Here is a 17592-nt window from a genome sequence, read left to right on the forward strand (position 1 = left end):
ATCCACTATTGGATTAACAACTCAATAAGTCATTTATTTCAAACATTACAAGATAATAATGACTTAAATAGTCCAAGAAAATTATCAGCTGAGGCTGAGAGAGAATTGGCTTTGGTAGAAAAGAAATCATAGGATGCACATGTGGATTGTCTGAAACCCTAGCTTGTATTCTGATTATTTTACCTTCAACACATTCTCCTACTGGAATTCTAATGCAGAGAGAAGATAATATCATGTAATGGATATTTTTACCACAGAGAGTGAAAAGGTAAAGACCTATGTAGAAAAGGTGTCTGAATTGATTCTGAAGGGAAAATGAAGACCTCATCAATTAGCAAACATAGACCCAGCAGAAATTGTGGTTCCTTTTTACTAATTCTGAAATTTCCTCCAAAAATGAACATTGGTAAAGAGTTTTCAGTAATTTGGGGGGAGATATTAGCAACAAATATCCCAAAAGCAAAAGACTTCAGTTTATAAAGAGAACTGATTGGATCCTTTCTCACACTGTATGAGGAACACCAATGTCTGGAGCTCCTACATTCTATGCTGATGCAAACAAATCAGGAAAGGCAGGTTATCAGTCAGGAAATTTAAAATGACTCAAAGCCCTTATAATTCTGTTCAAAAGTCAAAATTATATGCTATTCTCATGTATTATTAGATTTTACAGAAACTCTTAACATAGTTTCTGACTCTCAGTATGCAAAAAGAGTTGTTTTACACATTGATACTGCTGAACTTATTCCAGATGATTCAGAATTAACTTTGGTATTTATTCAATTACAAGAAATAATCAAAAATAGAAATCATCACTTGTATATAACACCTATCTGATCCCATAGGGTTCCACCAGGCCCTCAACCACAAGGAAATGATTAAATAGATCAACTATTGGTTAGAAATGTGCTAGAAGCCTCAGAATTTCATAAGAAACTCCATGATAATAACCAAGGTTTGAAGAACAATTCTTCTATCACTTGGCAACAAGCCAAGCAAATTATAAGGAAATGTCCTACTTGTTCTCTGTATAACCAAACTCTACTACCTGCAAGAAGTAACCCAAAAGGTACTCAAAGAAATGAAATTTGGCAAATGGATGTGTTTCATTTTGCAGAGTTTGGAAAATTAAAATATGTACTCCATACCATAGATACATATTCATGATTTTCAATGGACAACTGCTTTGAGTTCTGAGAAGGTTTATTCTGTAATTACACATTTATTAGAAGTTAAGGTCATCATGGGGATACCTGTACAGATTAAGACTGACAATGTTCCAGCATGTGTCTCTAGCATATTGCAACATAAAGCACATTGCAGGTATACCACAAAATCCTACAGGGCAAGCAGATATAGAAAGAAATATAATCTAATTTACACTCTAAAAGATCTAATCACACTCTAAAAGATATCCTTAAAAGAGAGCCCACCAGCACCAGCTGGACTAAGAGGTGTCTTTGTCCTCATAGCTAAACACCCCAGCCTCTAGGCTTTGGGCCCAGGGACACAACCCTGGCCCCCACACCAACACCCATTGCAGTCCCAGTTTCAGGCCCATAGACAGGCCTCCTGAAGACAGGTCTGACTACCACTATCTCTCACCAGACCGTGTAAGTCACAAGCCCTACCCCTCCCAAATTCATCCACCCTCCAAGATTGCAGCAACTCTCTGAGACAGAGCCCACCAGCACTGATTGGACTAAGAGCTGCTTCCTGAGACAAAGAGTCCATCAGCACCAATTAGACCAAGAGCCCTGATTAGACCAAGAGCTCCCATTGGAACAAGAGTATCGATTGGACCAAGAAAGGCTCCCTCAGACACAGAAACCACTTCCACCGAGTGGAGAAAGAGATGAGTAGATGCCAGTGCAAAAATGCAGTCAACAACATAAAGACTAATATTGTTCCATCAGAATCTAGTGGTTCTACATCAGCAAGACCTGAACATCCCAATGCAGAAGAAACAAAAGAAATAGACCTTAAAATTACTTTAAGAAGATGATAGAGGCCTTTAAAGAGGAAATGAAAAATTCCCTTAAAGAAATTGAGAAAAAGACAAACAAAAAATTGGAAGAAATCAATAAATCCCTTAAAGAAAGCCAAGCAAAAGCAATTAAACAGGTGAAGGAAACAGTTCAAGATTTGAAAACTGAAATTGAGACAATAAGAAAGACACAAACTGAGGAAATGCTGGAAGTAAAAAATCTGAGTAAAGAAACAGCAACTACAGATGCAACCATAACAAACAGAATGCAAGAGATGGAAGAGAGAATCTCTGACATTGAAGATATGATAGAGGAAATAGATTCATCAGTCAAAGAAAATAGTAAAGCCAACAAAACATCCAGGAAATTTGGAACACCATGAAAAGACCAAATCTAAGAATAATAGGAATAGAAGGAGAAGAATACGAACTCAAAGGCACAGAAAATATATTCAACAAAATCATAGAAGAAAACTTTCCCAACCTAAAGAAGGAAATGCCTATGAAGGTACAAGAAACTTACAGAACACCAAATAGACTGGATAAAAAAAAATCCCCTTACCACATAATAATTAAATTACTAAACATACAGAATAAAAAAATATTTAGAGCTGCAAAGGAAAAAGGCCAAGTAACATATAAAGGCAGGCCCATAAGAATAACATCTGACTTCTCAATGGAGACTTTAAAAGCCAGAAGGTCTTGGACAGACATTATGCAGACACTAAGAGACCATGGATGCCAACCCAGACTATTATACCCAACAAAACTCTCAGTCACCATAATTGGAGTAAACAAAATATTCCATGATAAAACCAGATTTAAACAATATCTTTCCACAAACCCAGCCCTACAGAAAGCACTAGAAGGAAAAATCCAACCTAAGGAAGTTAGATACACCCATGCAAACACAGGCAAAAGAGAATCCCACACCAACAAATACCAAAGAAGGGAAACACACAACACTACCACCAAAAAAATAACAGGAATTAACAATCACTGGTCTATTAATGTTAATGGTCTCAATTTACCTATAAAAAGACACAGGCTAACAGAATGGATACAAAAACTAGATCTATCCTGCTGCATACAAGAAATAACTTCAAAGACAGACACTATCTCAGAATAAAAGGCTGGGAAAAAACTTTTCAATCAAATGGACTTAAGAAGCAAACTGGAGTAGCTATCCTAATATCTAATAAAATAGACTTCAAACTAAAATCAATTGAAAGAAATCAGAAAGAACATTGCATGCTTATGACAGGGGAAATCCATCAAGATGAAGTCTCAATTCTGAACATTTATGCCCCAAATACAGGAGCACCCACATATGTAAAAGAAACATTACTAAAGCTTAAATTACACTTCAAACCTGATACACTAGCAGTGGGAGACTTCAATACCCCATTCTCACCAATGGACAGGTCTGCCCGACAGAAACTTAACAGAAAAATAAGGGAAATAACAGACATTATGACTCAAATGGACTTAATAGACATCTACAGAATATTCCACCCTAACACAAAAGAATATACCTTCTTCTCAGCACCCCATGGAACCTTCTCTAAAATCGACCACATGCTCAGTCACAAAGCAAATCTCAACAGACACAAAAAAATTGGAATAATCTCCTGTATCTTATCAGACCACCATGGCTTAACATTAGATTTCAACAACAACAAAAATTACAGAAAGCCTACAATCTCATGGAAACTGAATAATGCCCAACTGAATCACCAATAAGTCAAAGAAGCAAAAAAGAATTTAAAGATTTCCTAGAATTCAATGAAAATGAATGTACAACATACTCAAACTTATGAGACACTAAGAAAGCCATGCTAGAGGAAAATTCATAGCACTAAATGTCCACATAAAGAAGATGGAGAAATCTCACACTAGTGGCTTAACATCACAACTGAAAGCTCCAGAACAAAAAGAAGTAAACTCATCCAGGAGGAATATATGACAAGAAATAATAAAATTGAGGGCTGAAATCAATAAAATCGAAACAAAGAGAACAATCAAAGAATCAATAAAACAAAGAATTGGTTCTTTGGGAAAATCAACAAGATAGACAAGCCCTTATCCAAACTAACCAAAAGACAGAGAGAGAGAGAGACAGAGACAGAGAGACAGAGAGACAGAGAGAGAGAGACAGAGAGAGAGAGAGAGAGAGAGAGAGAGAGAGAGAGAGAGAATCCAAATTAACAAAATCAGAAATGAAAAGGGAGACATAACAACAGACAATGAGGAAATCCAGAGAATCATCAGGTCATTGTAGTGGGTAGCTGTTCCAGCTTTGACCAGGAAGTACTACCCCAGTGAGGTTTCTGGTAACTATCACACCTACCTATGGCCTGCCCCTGAGGCAGGGCCAAGATGGAAGCCCTTAAGACCTGAGGTTTGGAAGTGCCAACTCTCTTGGTTCCTGGTAATCCTGGATGTTGGATGGCATACTGAATAGAGTTCTCCAGAGAACACCACTGGACTGTACTTCACCTCTCCTGGACCCTATAACCTATCCCTTTACTTGTTGTAAGTAAAACCCCCAAATAAACCTCCCTTTTAACTGCATGGAGTTGCCTTAATATTTCCACCAATATCTGGTGCTCATGTGAGGCAAACTTCAAAGGCCTGGGTAGCTTCCACCCTCAGCCTCCTCTGTAGCTGCTGTGGCATACTTTCCACACTTACCACACTTCCCTGTCTCTTCTTCCCTATCTCTTTTAAAATTCCTGCTCTTCTTCAAGAGGTAGCTATCCAATTTCTGGGGATTGGAACCCTGTCTCAGATAAAATAGAGTTTGAAATGAGTTGGATGCATAGGGCCAGAAGGACAGAGAGGAAGGTTAAAGCCATATGTAGCAAATATAGCAGTAAATCTTTGGGGCCAAGATCTGTTACAACAGTGGAAAACCCATATTAAAATTCCCACACTCTGAAAAAAGGAATACAGGCCAATGCATATATCTAGGAACAATATAACACTCTATAAAAAACAGTCACCAACCATTCAGGCTGTACATAAACAGAGTACAACTGCTGTTGAACTCTCAAAAGTACCAACTGCCTTACCTTTAAAATGGCTAACTAATAAACAATGGCCTTTGACAAAAGAGAAGCTACAAGCTTTAGAATAGCTGGTTCAAGAGCAGTTAAATGTACAACACATCTACCAGCCCTTAGGATTCTCCTGTATTTGTTATTTTTAAAAAGTCTGGTAATTGTAGAATGCTGTCAGATCTGAGAGCTATTAATAAAGTAATTCAGCTGATGGGATCCCTACAAACTGTGATGCCCTTGCCCTCTCTGCTACCCAAAGAATGGCCTATAATAGTTATTGACTTAAAAGACTGTTTCTTTACCATACCCTTGCAAGAAAATGATAGAGAAAAATTTGCCTTCACAGTACTTAATTATAACAATTCCCAGCCAGTCAAGAGATATCAATGGAAAGTCCTCCTACAGGAAATGTTAAACAGCCCTACATTGTGCCAATACTTTGTACAAATACCATTGGAGATAATTCATGTGAAGTTTCCACAGTCCATAATTTATCCTATTAGATGATCCAAAGTTAGACACATTAGAAAGCATTTTTAAAGAAGTAAAAAAGTTTTGCCTCATTGGGGACAGCAAATTGCTCCTGAAAAAAAAATACAAAGAGGAGATTCTATTAATTACTTAGGATATAAGTTAGAGCTACAAAAAATTAGACCCCAAAAGGTACAACTAAGGAGAGATCAATTGAAGACTCTTAATGATTTTCAAAAGTTGTTAGAAGCATTTCCATCTTATTGCATATCGTGGGAATACCCAAAGATGCACTACAAAAATTGGCTAATATTCTAAAAGAGGGCAAAGAATTAAATAGTCCAAGAAAGTTATCAGCTGAAGCTGAGAAGGAATTGGCTCTAGTAGAAAAGACAATTTGAGAAGCACATGTGGATCATGAGAATCCAAATGTTTGGAGAATAGGAAGAGTAAGGAAATGGGACTTGGTTTAATAATGTGAACAGAAATTAACCAAGAAAAGAAAACAGTTTAGGATGGGGTGATGTCTCAGTGGTACTTACCACTAAGCATGATGACCCCAGTTCAAGGATTGGAATCCACACAATGGAAAAACAGAGCTGACTCCTACCTGTTTGTTATCTCTAACCTCCAAACACATGCTGTGGCATGTACAGCTTATACACACAGACACACACACACAGACACAGACAAAATAGGAAGGAATATAGAAACTTTTTAAAAAAGCTTTGTTTATTTATAATATATATGGTGTTGTGTCTGTATGTATAAATGCACACCAAAAAAGGACACCAGATCTCATTACAGTGGGTTTTGAGCCACCATGTGGATGTTGGGATTTGAACTCGAGACCTCTGGAAGAACAGCCAGTGCTCTCAATCCCTGAGCCACCTATCCAGTCCCTGAAGAAACTTTTAAAAAGAATTTAAATTCTTTAAATTCATGCATAATTGGAGAACATTTGTTAACGCCACTGCGTTGTGCCAAGCTAGAATTGGGCACAAGAAACAAAGCCCTCACCACTGAGAAACTCACACAGGGCTGCAACAAGGCCTACTAAGAATCTGTCATCAGGTAGCCCACAAAGAGAAACATCCAGGGCTGGAATACCTGGTGCTACCATCCCTGGTACCAATCTGGCAACTCATCAATTGAGTTATGTACTGCCATGGTCCCCCACACCCCCTCCTTCGTTTCTTCTTGCCTGTACTGGCATCAGCCCACCTCCATGTCTTCCTGCCTTATCCAGGTTCACTCTCCCTTCATCTCATAGTAACTGCAGGTGCATTTTCTGAATCTCAAACCTGTCCCCTCCTCAGAGAGCTCCAGACCGTTCACCACTCAGGCTCAACTCTGCCAAGCACTCAACTCAGAACCTCCAAGGTCATTATCTAATGCATTGGCTTTCAACCTACTTAGTGCTGCAACTCTTTAACACAGTTCCTCATGTTGTGCTGACACCAACCCTACAATCATTTCCAATGCTACTTTGTAACTGTAATTTAGCTATTGCTAGGAATCATATGTAAATATCTGTGTTTTCCACTCGTCTTAGGCGACCCCTGTGAAAGGGTCACTAAGTCCATGGGGTCACAACCCACATGTTGGGAACTACTGTCATAGTAGCAAGTCATAGGATCAGGCCACTGTGGGCAGCAAACTCCAATGTTTCCCTTTCTCTTGGAAAGACAAACCGGACCTACAGTAGCCAGGAGGGACTGTTGCAGCTCTTGACCTCCTCAGATAGGAATAGGAATGAGAGATGGACGCTGTGCTAGTTGTAAAGTAATCTGACCATTACTTCCCACCCGTCTTATATCTGACAGATCCTGTGCCTCTCAGCAGCAATCTTGTGTTTCATCGATGTATTATTGGTCATCAAGAACATGAATAACATGGAAAAAAGCCCTGGGAATGTAAACTAAGCCTCCACCGCCCCACTGAGTCAGAAGCTATGCTGAAATCACCTAGCCCTTCCCAGCATTTAGCAGGGACTCCACGTATAATCACTCCCTCCAGGCCGTCATGAGCTCCCAAGCCCACGTGTGTGTGAGACCATAAAGACAGGGCTGTTAAGTCGGCAACACTTCTGCTTCCTCGTGTGGCCTTGTCTAAAAGTCGCGTTACCCCTCCCACTCCTCCACAAGGTTGTCCCAGGAGGTCGGGAGGGCCAGGACCCCAGGGAGCAACAGCCACACACCTGGGACTTCTTTTCACGGAAGGCCTCACTAGAGCCAGTGGGGCTTAGCGCAAGTTGCTGCATGGAGGGTGGGAATTTCAGGCCTCTGCCAGGGTCGAGGCAATCCTGCTGGTCCACGAGATGAGGTGCTCGTGCTGACCAACCATAAGCGTTAGAATTCTGCAGTCCCAGCGGTCAGTTGAGCGCCGCCCTTGAACAGGTCTGAAGACACCAGGCTCTCTCTTGAGCTGGGCCTGTTCAAGGACTGCAGGCAAGTCAGAGCCTCGAGAAATTGAGAACTACTGCTAACCATGGCAGTGCCTGGCCAGCCCAAAGCACAGTCCAAGGAGGGCACACGAAAGGGGTTTAAACGCTACAAGTGGGAATTCAAAGACAGCAATAAAGAGTTCTGGCTCGGGGGACACGCCGTGGTCAAGATCGTGAGTGTGGTAAGCTAGATTGGAATTCTAGGGGTGTCTGTGGAGGAGAGGGCTTCAGAAGTCGGGGAGAGTCCTTGCAGCAGCTCAGATGTATGTATTTTTCCACCTAGGCCTGCCTGGTTGCTGGACTACACTTCTTTGAAAAAGTGGCCACAAACCCCATCCTGATCCTGGTCCTCACTATGGAAATATCCATCTTCGCTTTCTTCATGTTCCTTTACACCTTCGCCATCAACAGATACATGCCCTTCATCTTCTGGCCTGTCGCTGTACGTAAAGACTGTAGGAAAGTTGGTGCCAGTCACATTCTAGCACTTGGAAAAAGACAACCTTGCCTCCTCTACCAGTGCTCAGGCTGGGAAGCTGGGTTGTAGAGGGGAAGCCAGGCAGAAAAATGTTCCCCAAACCTGTGTTGGGTGCTAGACTCACAAATAGGGAAGGCTGTAACAACCAGCCATTTCTGCTAATGCTTTTGCTGGCATACATCTCATTGGAATATCATTCCAGGATTCAAAAGAGAAAATCAAACTCTGCATAAACCAGTAAGGTAAAGTGAAGCAAATTTCAAGCATGACTAAAACAATATCAGGTCTCTGACGAAAATAAAGAATGTTTCAGAAGCATGGTCAACCTGAAATAGTCATCCAATGGGGTGAGGCTGAGCTTGGTAAGTCACTCAAGCATCCATTCCTCTAGTTAGTCCCTTATCTGTACCTCAGCATCTGTAACAATCTGTAGGGAGATTGAACTAATGTAAATTTCTTGCCATTGTGTCTTAGGGTTCATGACTCAAATTCCCTCACTTCACTCAGTGGAATCACCAAGTGTACCCACCTAACTTCCTCATAGCCAATTAACACCTCAGCTTCCAGCTCCCTTTGTTCATTACCCACCTCTAGAGACCTCTGTTTCTCCATTTCATTACCCTTACAAACCAGCAAGTGAATTGCCAAAAGTCAAATAACCTGCCCTTCAACTCAACTCAACTAGTAAATTGCAAGAAAGAAAAAAAAAAAAAAGATCAAAACTTAATGCTTCTGATAGCTGTGATCACCTACCTATCTGCCCTCTTGTTAAAAGCTGTTAGTGTCCAGGGATCCATCAGTCCTCATGAAGTCAAGTACAGGAGAGAAGGAGATGGAACCTAAATGAAAACAGAATGCACAGAAGACAAAAAGATGGAGACTATGTGTCCAGGGAAGGGACTGAAAAGATCCAGTAAAATAACGTCCACCAAACCATGAAAGTCAATCCTCCTCTACTTAACCTAAACGTAGTGATGGAAATGTAACCAATGTTGCTTTTACTAAATAGCCTAGCTGGAAAGAAGGAAGGAAGAGAAATGAGGGAAGAAAGTAGGGAGTGAGGGAGAGAGGAAGGAATGGAGGGAGGAGAAGGGGGAAGAAGAGGGAAGGAATAGAGATAGGATCCAAAGGTTCTCGAGATGGAAAACAGGAGTAGTGACAATACAAGCTGTAGATTGTTGGGAGTGACTCATGAAGTACCATTTTAGGAACTTGAGATATGGATTTTCAAATAATCTCAAGACAAGAGATGAGGCTTGTTTTAGCTTAGGTTTTTATTGCTGAGACAAAACATCATGACCAAAGCTACTTGAGGAGGAAAGAATTTATTCAGTTTATACTTTTACATCACAGTTCATCATCAAGGGAAGTCAGGATAAGAACTTAAGCCCGACAGGGACCTGGAGACAGGACATGATGCAGATGCCATGGAGGAATGCTGCTTCTGTCTTGCTCCCCATGCTTTGCTCAGCCTGCTTTCTTATAGAACCCAGGACCACCAGCCCAGGGATGGTATCACCCATAATGGGCTGGACCTCTCCCATCAATCACTAATTAAGAAAATGCCCCCAAGCTGGATCTTTGGAGACATTTTCTCAATTGGGCTCCCTCCTCTCTGTTGAATCTAGTTCATGTCAAATGGATGTAAAGCTACCCAGCACAAGGCCTTAAGCCAAAGCCAAGCAGAGGCCTAAGAAATCAAGCCAGCACCTGGAGAATACTGCATCCATAGAGGAAAGATGGAAGACATACACACATTGCCAACACAAAGAAGCAAGAAACATTAATCTGTACTTGACTCTTGGGAGTGGGCATAGGTGGCCTGGGTTTTCTTTGAGAATGGGAAAGCTAAGAGCTTTCCCTTGCATAGATTTGGAATCTGAATTTTTTGCTGCCCAGAGTCTAGAAAACACATGCCTTGGGCTGATGATGTTCTAATTACATCCTATGAACTCATAACAGAAATAAATGCAGAACCACAGCCAAAGCATGTGAATTGTGATACACTTGGTCTTTTAAAAATTCTCCAAACTAAGAATCAAAAATTGGCACACATGGTCCATGTTTCCATAGGATATGTCAATAATCTTAACACTCAAAAGCCAAAACAGGAAAACTGATTTCAAGGCCATCCTGAACTCATAGCAAAAATTTGGTGTCAAAAGTTAAATATATGAAACAAGTTGGAAGAATGGAATCCTGAGACTCAGAGACCATACATGAACTGTGATGTGAGAACATAATCAATGCCATTTAAATGATTGCAGATAAAAATAAGACTATAACACTGGGCAGTGATGGCACAGACCTTTGATCCCAGCACTTGGGAGGCAGAGGCAGGCAGATGTCTGAGTTGGAGACCAGCCTAGACTACAGAGTCAAGTTCCAGGACAGCCAGGGCTGCATAGAGAAACTTTGTATTGAAAAACAAACAGCAACAAAAAGACTATAGGGACAGAATAAACAATTTTTAAAGTGCATAGTTTAATGTCTATAATAGAAAATATAATTCTTGAAATAAAAATGTAAACAGATGAGTTAAAAACAGATCAGGGTCCAGTGTGGTAGCACAATCTGTCATCCCAGCACTCAGGAGGCTGAGGAAGGAGGCTCAAGAGTTCAAGGCCAGCCTGTACTACAGAGTGAGTTTGAGGACAGCCTGAGACAAAGCAAGACCTTGTCTAAACAAAAAGTTGTTGAGAGAGTTGGAATGTCTCTAGAGAATTTGTTCAGTAGTTAAGAATACTTGTTGCTCTTACAGAGGACCTGGGTTCAGTTCCCAGCAGCCATATCAGGTGACTTTTGGCCTCCTGTGACTTGACTTTCAGAGGATCTGACCCTCCTCTGGCCTCCACTCACCTACACACATGTGATACACATATACACATGCAGGCAAAACACTCATGCATATAAAATAAATACAAATGAATACATATACAGAACGAGTGAGCAGATCTGACACAACTAAAGAGAAAATGAAGGAGTTCACAGGTACAGGAGAAATAGCTAGAACGAGCCTGGAAAGATAAACAGAAGGAATATGAAGGAGAAGATGAGCCACAGAATACAAAATCAGAGTTCCATACAAGAGACTGGAGAAGAAACATTTAAAGTGATCAAAACCAAGAACTTTCTACATTTAATGAAACTGACATCATCTAAATATGGCATGATATAGAACCCCAAAACTTTGTCCCTCCACAGTAGCAATGGTTAAACTGGGGAAAAACTGGCAACAAACATTTCAGAAATCTTACTTGTAACCTAGAGCAACCAAGAGAATGTTTGGTTGTTTTGTTTGTCTTTTTGTTGGGTTTTTATTTTTGGTTTTCAAGACAGGGTTTCATGGTGTAGTCCTGGCTGTCCTGGAACTCACTCTGTAGACCAGGCTGGCCTTGAGCTCAAGAAATCTGCCTCTGCCTTCTGAGTGCTGGGATTAAAGACATGTGCCACCATCACTGGCCATGAGAATGTTTAATAAAGAAAGAAACTGCTGAATAATAGTAAGAGGGCATTGGACATTTTAACTTATCAGACAGCTAAAGAATTCAGGTTCAAATCCATATGCTAAGATATGACTGAAAATAAATGAAGCATCTACCACCAGATGTGGTAACATACACCTCTGTTCTAACACTTGGAAGGTTGAGGCAAGAGATCAGAAGTTCAAAACCAGCCTCAGCTACATAGCAAGTTTGAGGCCAGGTTAGGCTATACTGGTACTGGTGGTGGAGGTCTGGCAAGGTGTTTTTGGCTTCTTAGCCTCCTATTCAAGCCCACAGAGACTGCAAAGTAAGCAGTAATCTCTGTTCAAAGTGCAGCCATTGAACAGGCAGATACACAGTCAAAACTGACAGCAGCTACCCAAGTGAAGGTAATCAAGGGCCCCAGTTATTGCTTGGGGCCTCCTTTAGTTGTTGTTTGCTGACTTCCTTTATGGGGTTCAAGTGGGGGAGGAGTTTGCTTACAAAGGGTGTAATTTGGGTGGTTCTCTATTAAGACTAATAGGCTTGGACTATATAAGCCCTTGCTCATATCCTTCCCATAATGCATCTGATTTTAATCATATGCAACTCCAAATATGCATAGTCATAAGATGGTAAATAGGGGATTCTTCCTAAAAGTTTTCCTGAAAACACAGTTTTAGCTTATTGCACATGCACCCAAAAACAGTTTAGGCCAGATCAGCACTCCTACTTTCCATATCCCCCTCCACAGTACTGAATAAATTGGGGTAGAAATTGTCCAAGTCATTAAGGGAAGGAGAAACTTACTCCACTAGGAGTTTGATGCAGGTGGGGGTCCCAGGTTGCTTACAGGTTGTTAGGTGCATTGTTCAGAGAGGAATATGTATACATAGTACATGCAACGGAGTGTCCTAGGATGCCAAATGCATTGTAACAAGAGGAAGGAGGTGGGTTAGTTGGAAAGAAGTTGAGTAGTAGCCAAAGTGGGGAGACAGACAAAGAGAAGGTGACAGGGAAAGGGAGGTAATGTGGTTGATTACTTTATATACATGTATAAAAATATAATGGGGAAGCTGGAGAGATGGCTCAGTGGTTGAGAGCACTGACTGTTCTTCCAGAGGAACCAGGTTCAATTCCCATCACCTATGTGGCAGTTATCAACTGTCTGTAACTCCAAGATCTGACAACCTCACACAGACATACATGCAGGAAAAACACCAATACAAATAAATTATAAATAAATAGATTACTAAATAAAATATGAGTCCATCATTGTGTATAACTAATATGAGCTAGTAAAAAAAACATAAATAATATCTTTGGAAAAATGAAAAGAACTACAAGAATGGATTTTCCTAACCAGATACCAGATCTACCCTAAGATGTGGTCGCTAGATCGTGGATTAACTATTGGAATTGTTACAAATGGAATGTTTGTGTCCTCCCTGGATTTATATTCTGAGATGGGGCCCTTGAGGAAGCAACTAAAAATAAACAGAAAACTTAAGGTTGGGACCCTGATCCAAAACGATGAGTATCATTCCAGGAAGAGACAGGTCATATGAAAGGTCATATGAAGGTAGAGAGGGAAGGGCCGTTGTCTCCAGCCAGGGAGAGTGCTCTAGGACCTTGCTCTTGGTCCTTCCAGACCCAGAACTCTGAGAGGATAAACATCTGTTGTTTAAGCCACCCAGCCTATTGTATTTTATAATAGTGTACTAACGTGGGAATAGATCAGAGAATTCAGACTTATACACATACTGCAACTTGTATATGACAGAGGTAGCATTAAAACAGCAGCTGGTGAGTTGGCTAAGCAGTTAAGAGCACTGGCTGCTCCCGCAGAGGATCCAGGTTGGGTTCCCAGCACCCAAGCAGCTCACAAGCTGCTGTAACTCCAGGGAGTTCAATGCCCTCTCTGGCTTCTCAGGCACTACGCTCATTTGGTATGACTACATGCATGCAGACAACACACCCATACACATAAAATAAAAATAAGCAAACCTTTTTGTAAAAGAAAGTTGGACAGAACATTCAATGAGAGTACCTAGGAATATTGGCAGGAGAGATTGTACATCCCACTAAAATTAAAAACAGTTTAAAATTTGGACACTCTAAGATAAAACACAATTAATAGAAAATGGGACAGGGGGCACAAATACATAGAATTTTGGTTGGTTTTATTCTGTGTTGGGAGAAGAAAGCTTGTATATGGTAAAGGAAGACCAAATCCCCGAGGAATGAAAAGAAAAAAATGATGAAGGAGGAAGCAATCAAGGAAGGTGGTCCAGGGGGTAGGGCAGGGCTGGGTGTAGAGGGAGCGGCAAGGCTCCCAGAGTTACACGTCAGAGAGCAAGGACCTCCTGGCAGCAGCAATACTGCTCACGGAAGCTCTCACAGAGAGGAGAGTACAGAAATGATGAGGGGAAGTACCGAACAGAGATACCATCAAGTAGCCTATGCATGTATTTACATGACTACTGATAGGTGTTTTAGGCAAGATGGTATCTGTGGCTCACCTGGGCAGACAGCAGTTAAGTTTGGACTGTGTGCTCCACTCACAGAGGCCAGCAGGGAGCCACTGGTTGATCTGCTTGGCCAGAAACATATTTGCCTTTGTATATTTTAAATTATCGGGGTGGAGGGGGGCATTTGAACATGGTTACATGGAGGATACTCTGTTGTTTCTGGGGTGCATGGGGCACAGCTGTCTAAGACCAGCTTATCTCTCCCACTTTCAGGAAATCTTCAACAACCTCTTCTCCTGCGTGTTCCTCGGAGGTGGCATTGCTTTTTCTTTGAAGACTAAACGAGTGTTCCAAGAGCCCTATATAACTGCTATGGTAAGGTGTTTCTGCTGAGCTTGGGTTTCCTAAATCACTGTCACAAAAATCCTGGGATCGTGGGCTAGGTTGCTGCTGAGTCTATAGAGTACTGGTCTAGCCTGGTCTATGGCATTGCAAAAACCTACTGTAGTACCTCATGCCTACCTACAATGTTGGCACTCAGGAGGTAGAGGCAGAGGATCCAAGTCCAAAGCTATCCTTGGCACAATAGTAAGTTCAAGGCCAGCCTGGGGTTCATGAGACCCTTTCTCAAACAAAGAAAGCTTGGGGTCAAAGCAAATTTAAGAAGTTGGTAAATGTTTCTAATGCAGAAGACACATTTTTAAACATGGTGTCTACGAAGGCAGCCAAGTCACCTTTGACTCTCGTGTATGTGAAAAGAAAGGAAAAAGAAAGATGATGGGGACACTGGGCATGAAACCAGGTAGGGCTACTGAAGGAGGGTCTAGGATCGAGGTGTTTAGGGGTACCCTGTGCATCATCTCTGATGAGAGACCAAGATGGAATCTGTGCCTGCCTTCTAGGTGGATAGTCAAAATAATGAAGATCCACTTGTTTCCCTAGGCTCTTATGGCAATTGCCGCATTTTTTGCTTTTATCGACATATGTCTTCAATTTAAATACTTCAGAAGCAATAAGTGACCAACTGACCTCTGGAGACGACTATCATAGAGGAGAGTAGGCAAAGCAAAGAGAGAGGGAGAAGAAGGAGAGGGATGAAATGGAGGACAAACAGGACCAGAAGATGTGACTGGAGGGAGACACCCGCGGTCAGGAATGGCAGCCAGCTTTCCACACCCTCCCCTTCTCGGCTTTCTAGCCTACTTTTCTTTTCCATCAATAAACACCTCTTGGAAAGAAAATTTCTCTTTAAATGGATTTTGTACTAAAAGTTGGACACCATTTGTCCGGTGCTCTTCATCCCACAGAAACTCCTGGAAATTTCGGTGCTAAGGGAAAGGCCCCAGAGGGGTCACGACCCACAGGTTGAGAACCACTGCACTAGAGGTTCTACCCACCCTGAAAGGGTTTCATCCTCCTGAGGGAAGAGGGAAGACTCCAGCAGACATCCAAGGAAGGAGATGTGTAAGTAGAAGCCTGGAGTCCTAAGAGTGAAACGGAGAAAGGAGCTAATGGTGTTCTTGGGAGTGCACAGCAGACTTCCTCACACTTCTTCATCTCAGGCGATCACAACACAGGAGTTAGTTCCAGGTCCTTGTCTCAGGAACTCAAAAAGGGGAATCCACAGGCCAAGGCTGAGTTTTGAAGAGGCGTTTTCTTTATAGAAAGAAAGCTCGGGGGGTGGGAGAGATGGCTCTTGGTTAAAGGCATCAACAGTTGCCCATGCTGTTTTTCTGGGCAACCATGAATGCTTCTCCTGAGTATCCAGCCAAGAGTAATAGTATCCTAGAATATTCCAAACAGACAAAAACCTAGAAAGATGCCAATGTTCCAAAAGACTATGCTTCCTTCACAAAAGTGGAGTATAAAGAATTACCAGCTGAGAGAATAACGTGAGTGACCCTCACAGATTAAGCAAAAGAAGCCAGGTATAAAAGAAGGACATACACTAATGTAGGAACTCTCATGGGAAAGGCCCATGGTGAAAACTGCAAGTTGTTCACATATGTTACAGTGAAAACCAAAGCCTGGGTTCAATGGAAAAGTCAGGGCTAAAATAGCAGAGCCTGAGACACAGGGGAGGATGAATAAGAGAGCTTAAGACTAGGTGTGAGATCACCAAACTAGCCAGACAAGAGGGAGTGCCATCAGGCCAACTGCCCTTGAGGACCACGCCTAAGGTCCTATTGTCTTTTCACACATGCTCATTTATATTTCATTGTAGCTAAGTGGAGGTTGCTTCTATGGAAGCCTCCACCTATTTCAGAAAGAGAACAAGAAGTTAACTAGGGGCAATTGCACTGCAGTGACCATGAGGAACAAAGAGAACTCAGTATAGAGTTAACAGGGAGTCAGACACCAAGATCAAAGGGATGTAGCATATGCAAGGTGAAGGGACACTAGGCCACGAGAGCCTGTGGCTCTGGCCAGCCTTGCCCTTCTCTCCCATTCCCTCTGCCTGGCTAAAAACTTAGATAACATTCTTAAAGCTAGCCACCAAAGTCTATTTCCTCATTTGGCCACTTCCTCCTCCTAAGGCTGGCTGCCAAGGTCTAGCTATCAAAATACTGAAGTTCAGAAATCAAAAGCTTCCTTTGGTCCTTGTAATTAACATGCCCAATCATAATACACTACCGCATCCTAGCCCATTCTAACACAGACCTCCCCTTATTCTCCTCTGAAAAATTACACCTGCAAGTTCATTTGCTGCTGTTTTTCTGCCTGAGTCAGAAAGCAGGCACTTTAACTTCTCTTCCCTGCCTAATAAAGGAGCTCTTTGTGAAAACAAGTGTCTCGGTGTGGTTTGTGCCTGATCCAGGGTCCGGAAGGGAGGCCCTGCTGTGCAAGGGGTCTCCTTCACAGGGGATAGCCAGACTTCCAGGTAGTTTGAATAAGAATGGACCCCATGGGCTCACACATTTGAATACTTAGTCCTCTGTTAGTGGAACTGTTTGGGAAGGATGAGGAGGTATGCCACAGAGGTGGGTTTTGAGGTTTCAAAAGACTCATTCCATCTCCAGGGCACTCTCTGCCTCCTCCTTGTGGTTCCAGATGTGAGCTCTCACCTGCTGCCCTTGCTGCCTGTCACTGGCTACCTCCACTCCACCATCACAAATTCTAACCCTCTGTGGAGGTTTGAATAAAAATAGCCCTCCATAGGCTTCTGTGTCTGAACATTAAGTCCCTAGTGAGTGGAATTCTTTGGGAAGGATG

General features: G+C 41.9%; 1 protein-coding gene across 1 annotated transcript; it reads left to right on the forward strand.

Annotated features, from left to right (window-relative positions):
• The first annotated feature begins 7617 nt into the window (after positions 1-7617).
• Positions 7618-15616, forward strand: LOC114703554 (CKLF-like MARVEL transmembrane domain-containing protein 2A). Its single transcript, XM_028884390.2, has 4 exons — positions 7618-8148; positions 8250-8408; positions 14653-14754; positions 15322-15616. The coding sequence occupies exons 1-4, from the start codon at positions 8011-8013 to the stop codon at positions 15397-15399; spliced, it is 477 nt and encodes a 158-aa protein (XP_028740223.1). The 5' UTR covers positions 7618-8010; the 3' UTR covers positions 15400-15616.
• Positions 15617-17592: the final 1976 nt, after the last annotated feature.

Source organism: Peromyscus leucopus, chromosome 5 (genome assembly GCF_004664715.2).
Source record: "Peromyscus leucopus breed LL Stock chromosome 5, UCI_PerLeu_2.1, whole genome shotgun sequence".
Classification (NCBI taxonomy): Eukaryota; Metazoa; Chordata; class Mammalia; order Rodentia; family Cricetidae; genus Peromyscus; species Peromyscus leucopus.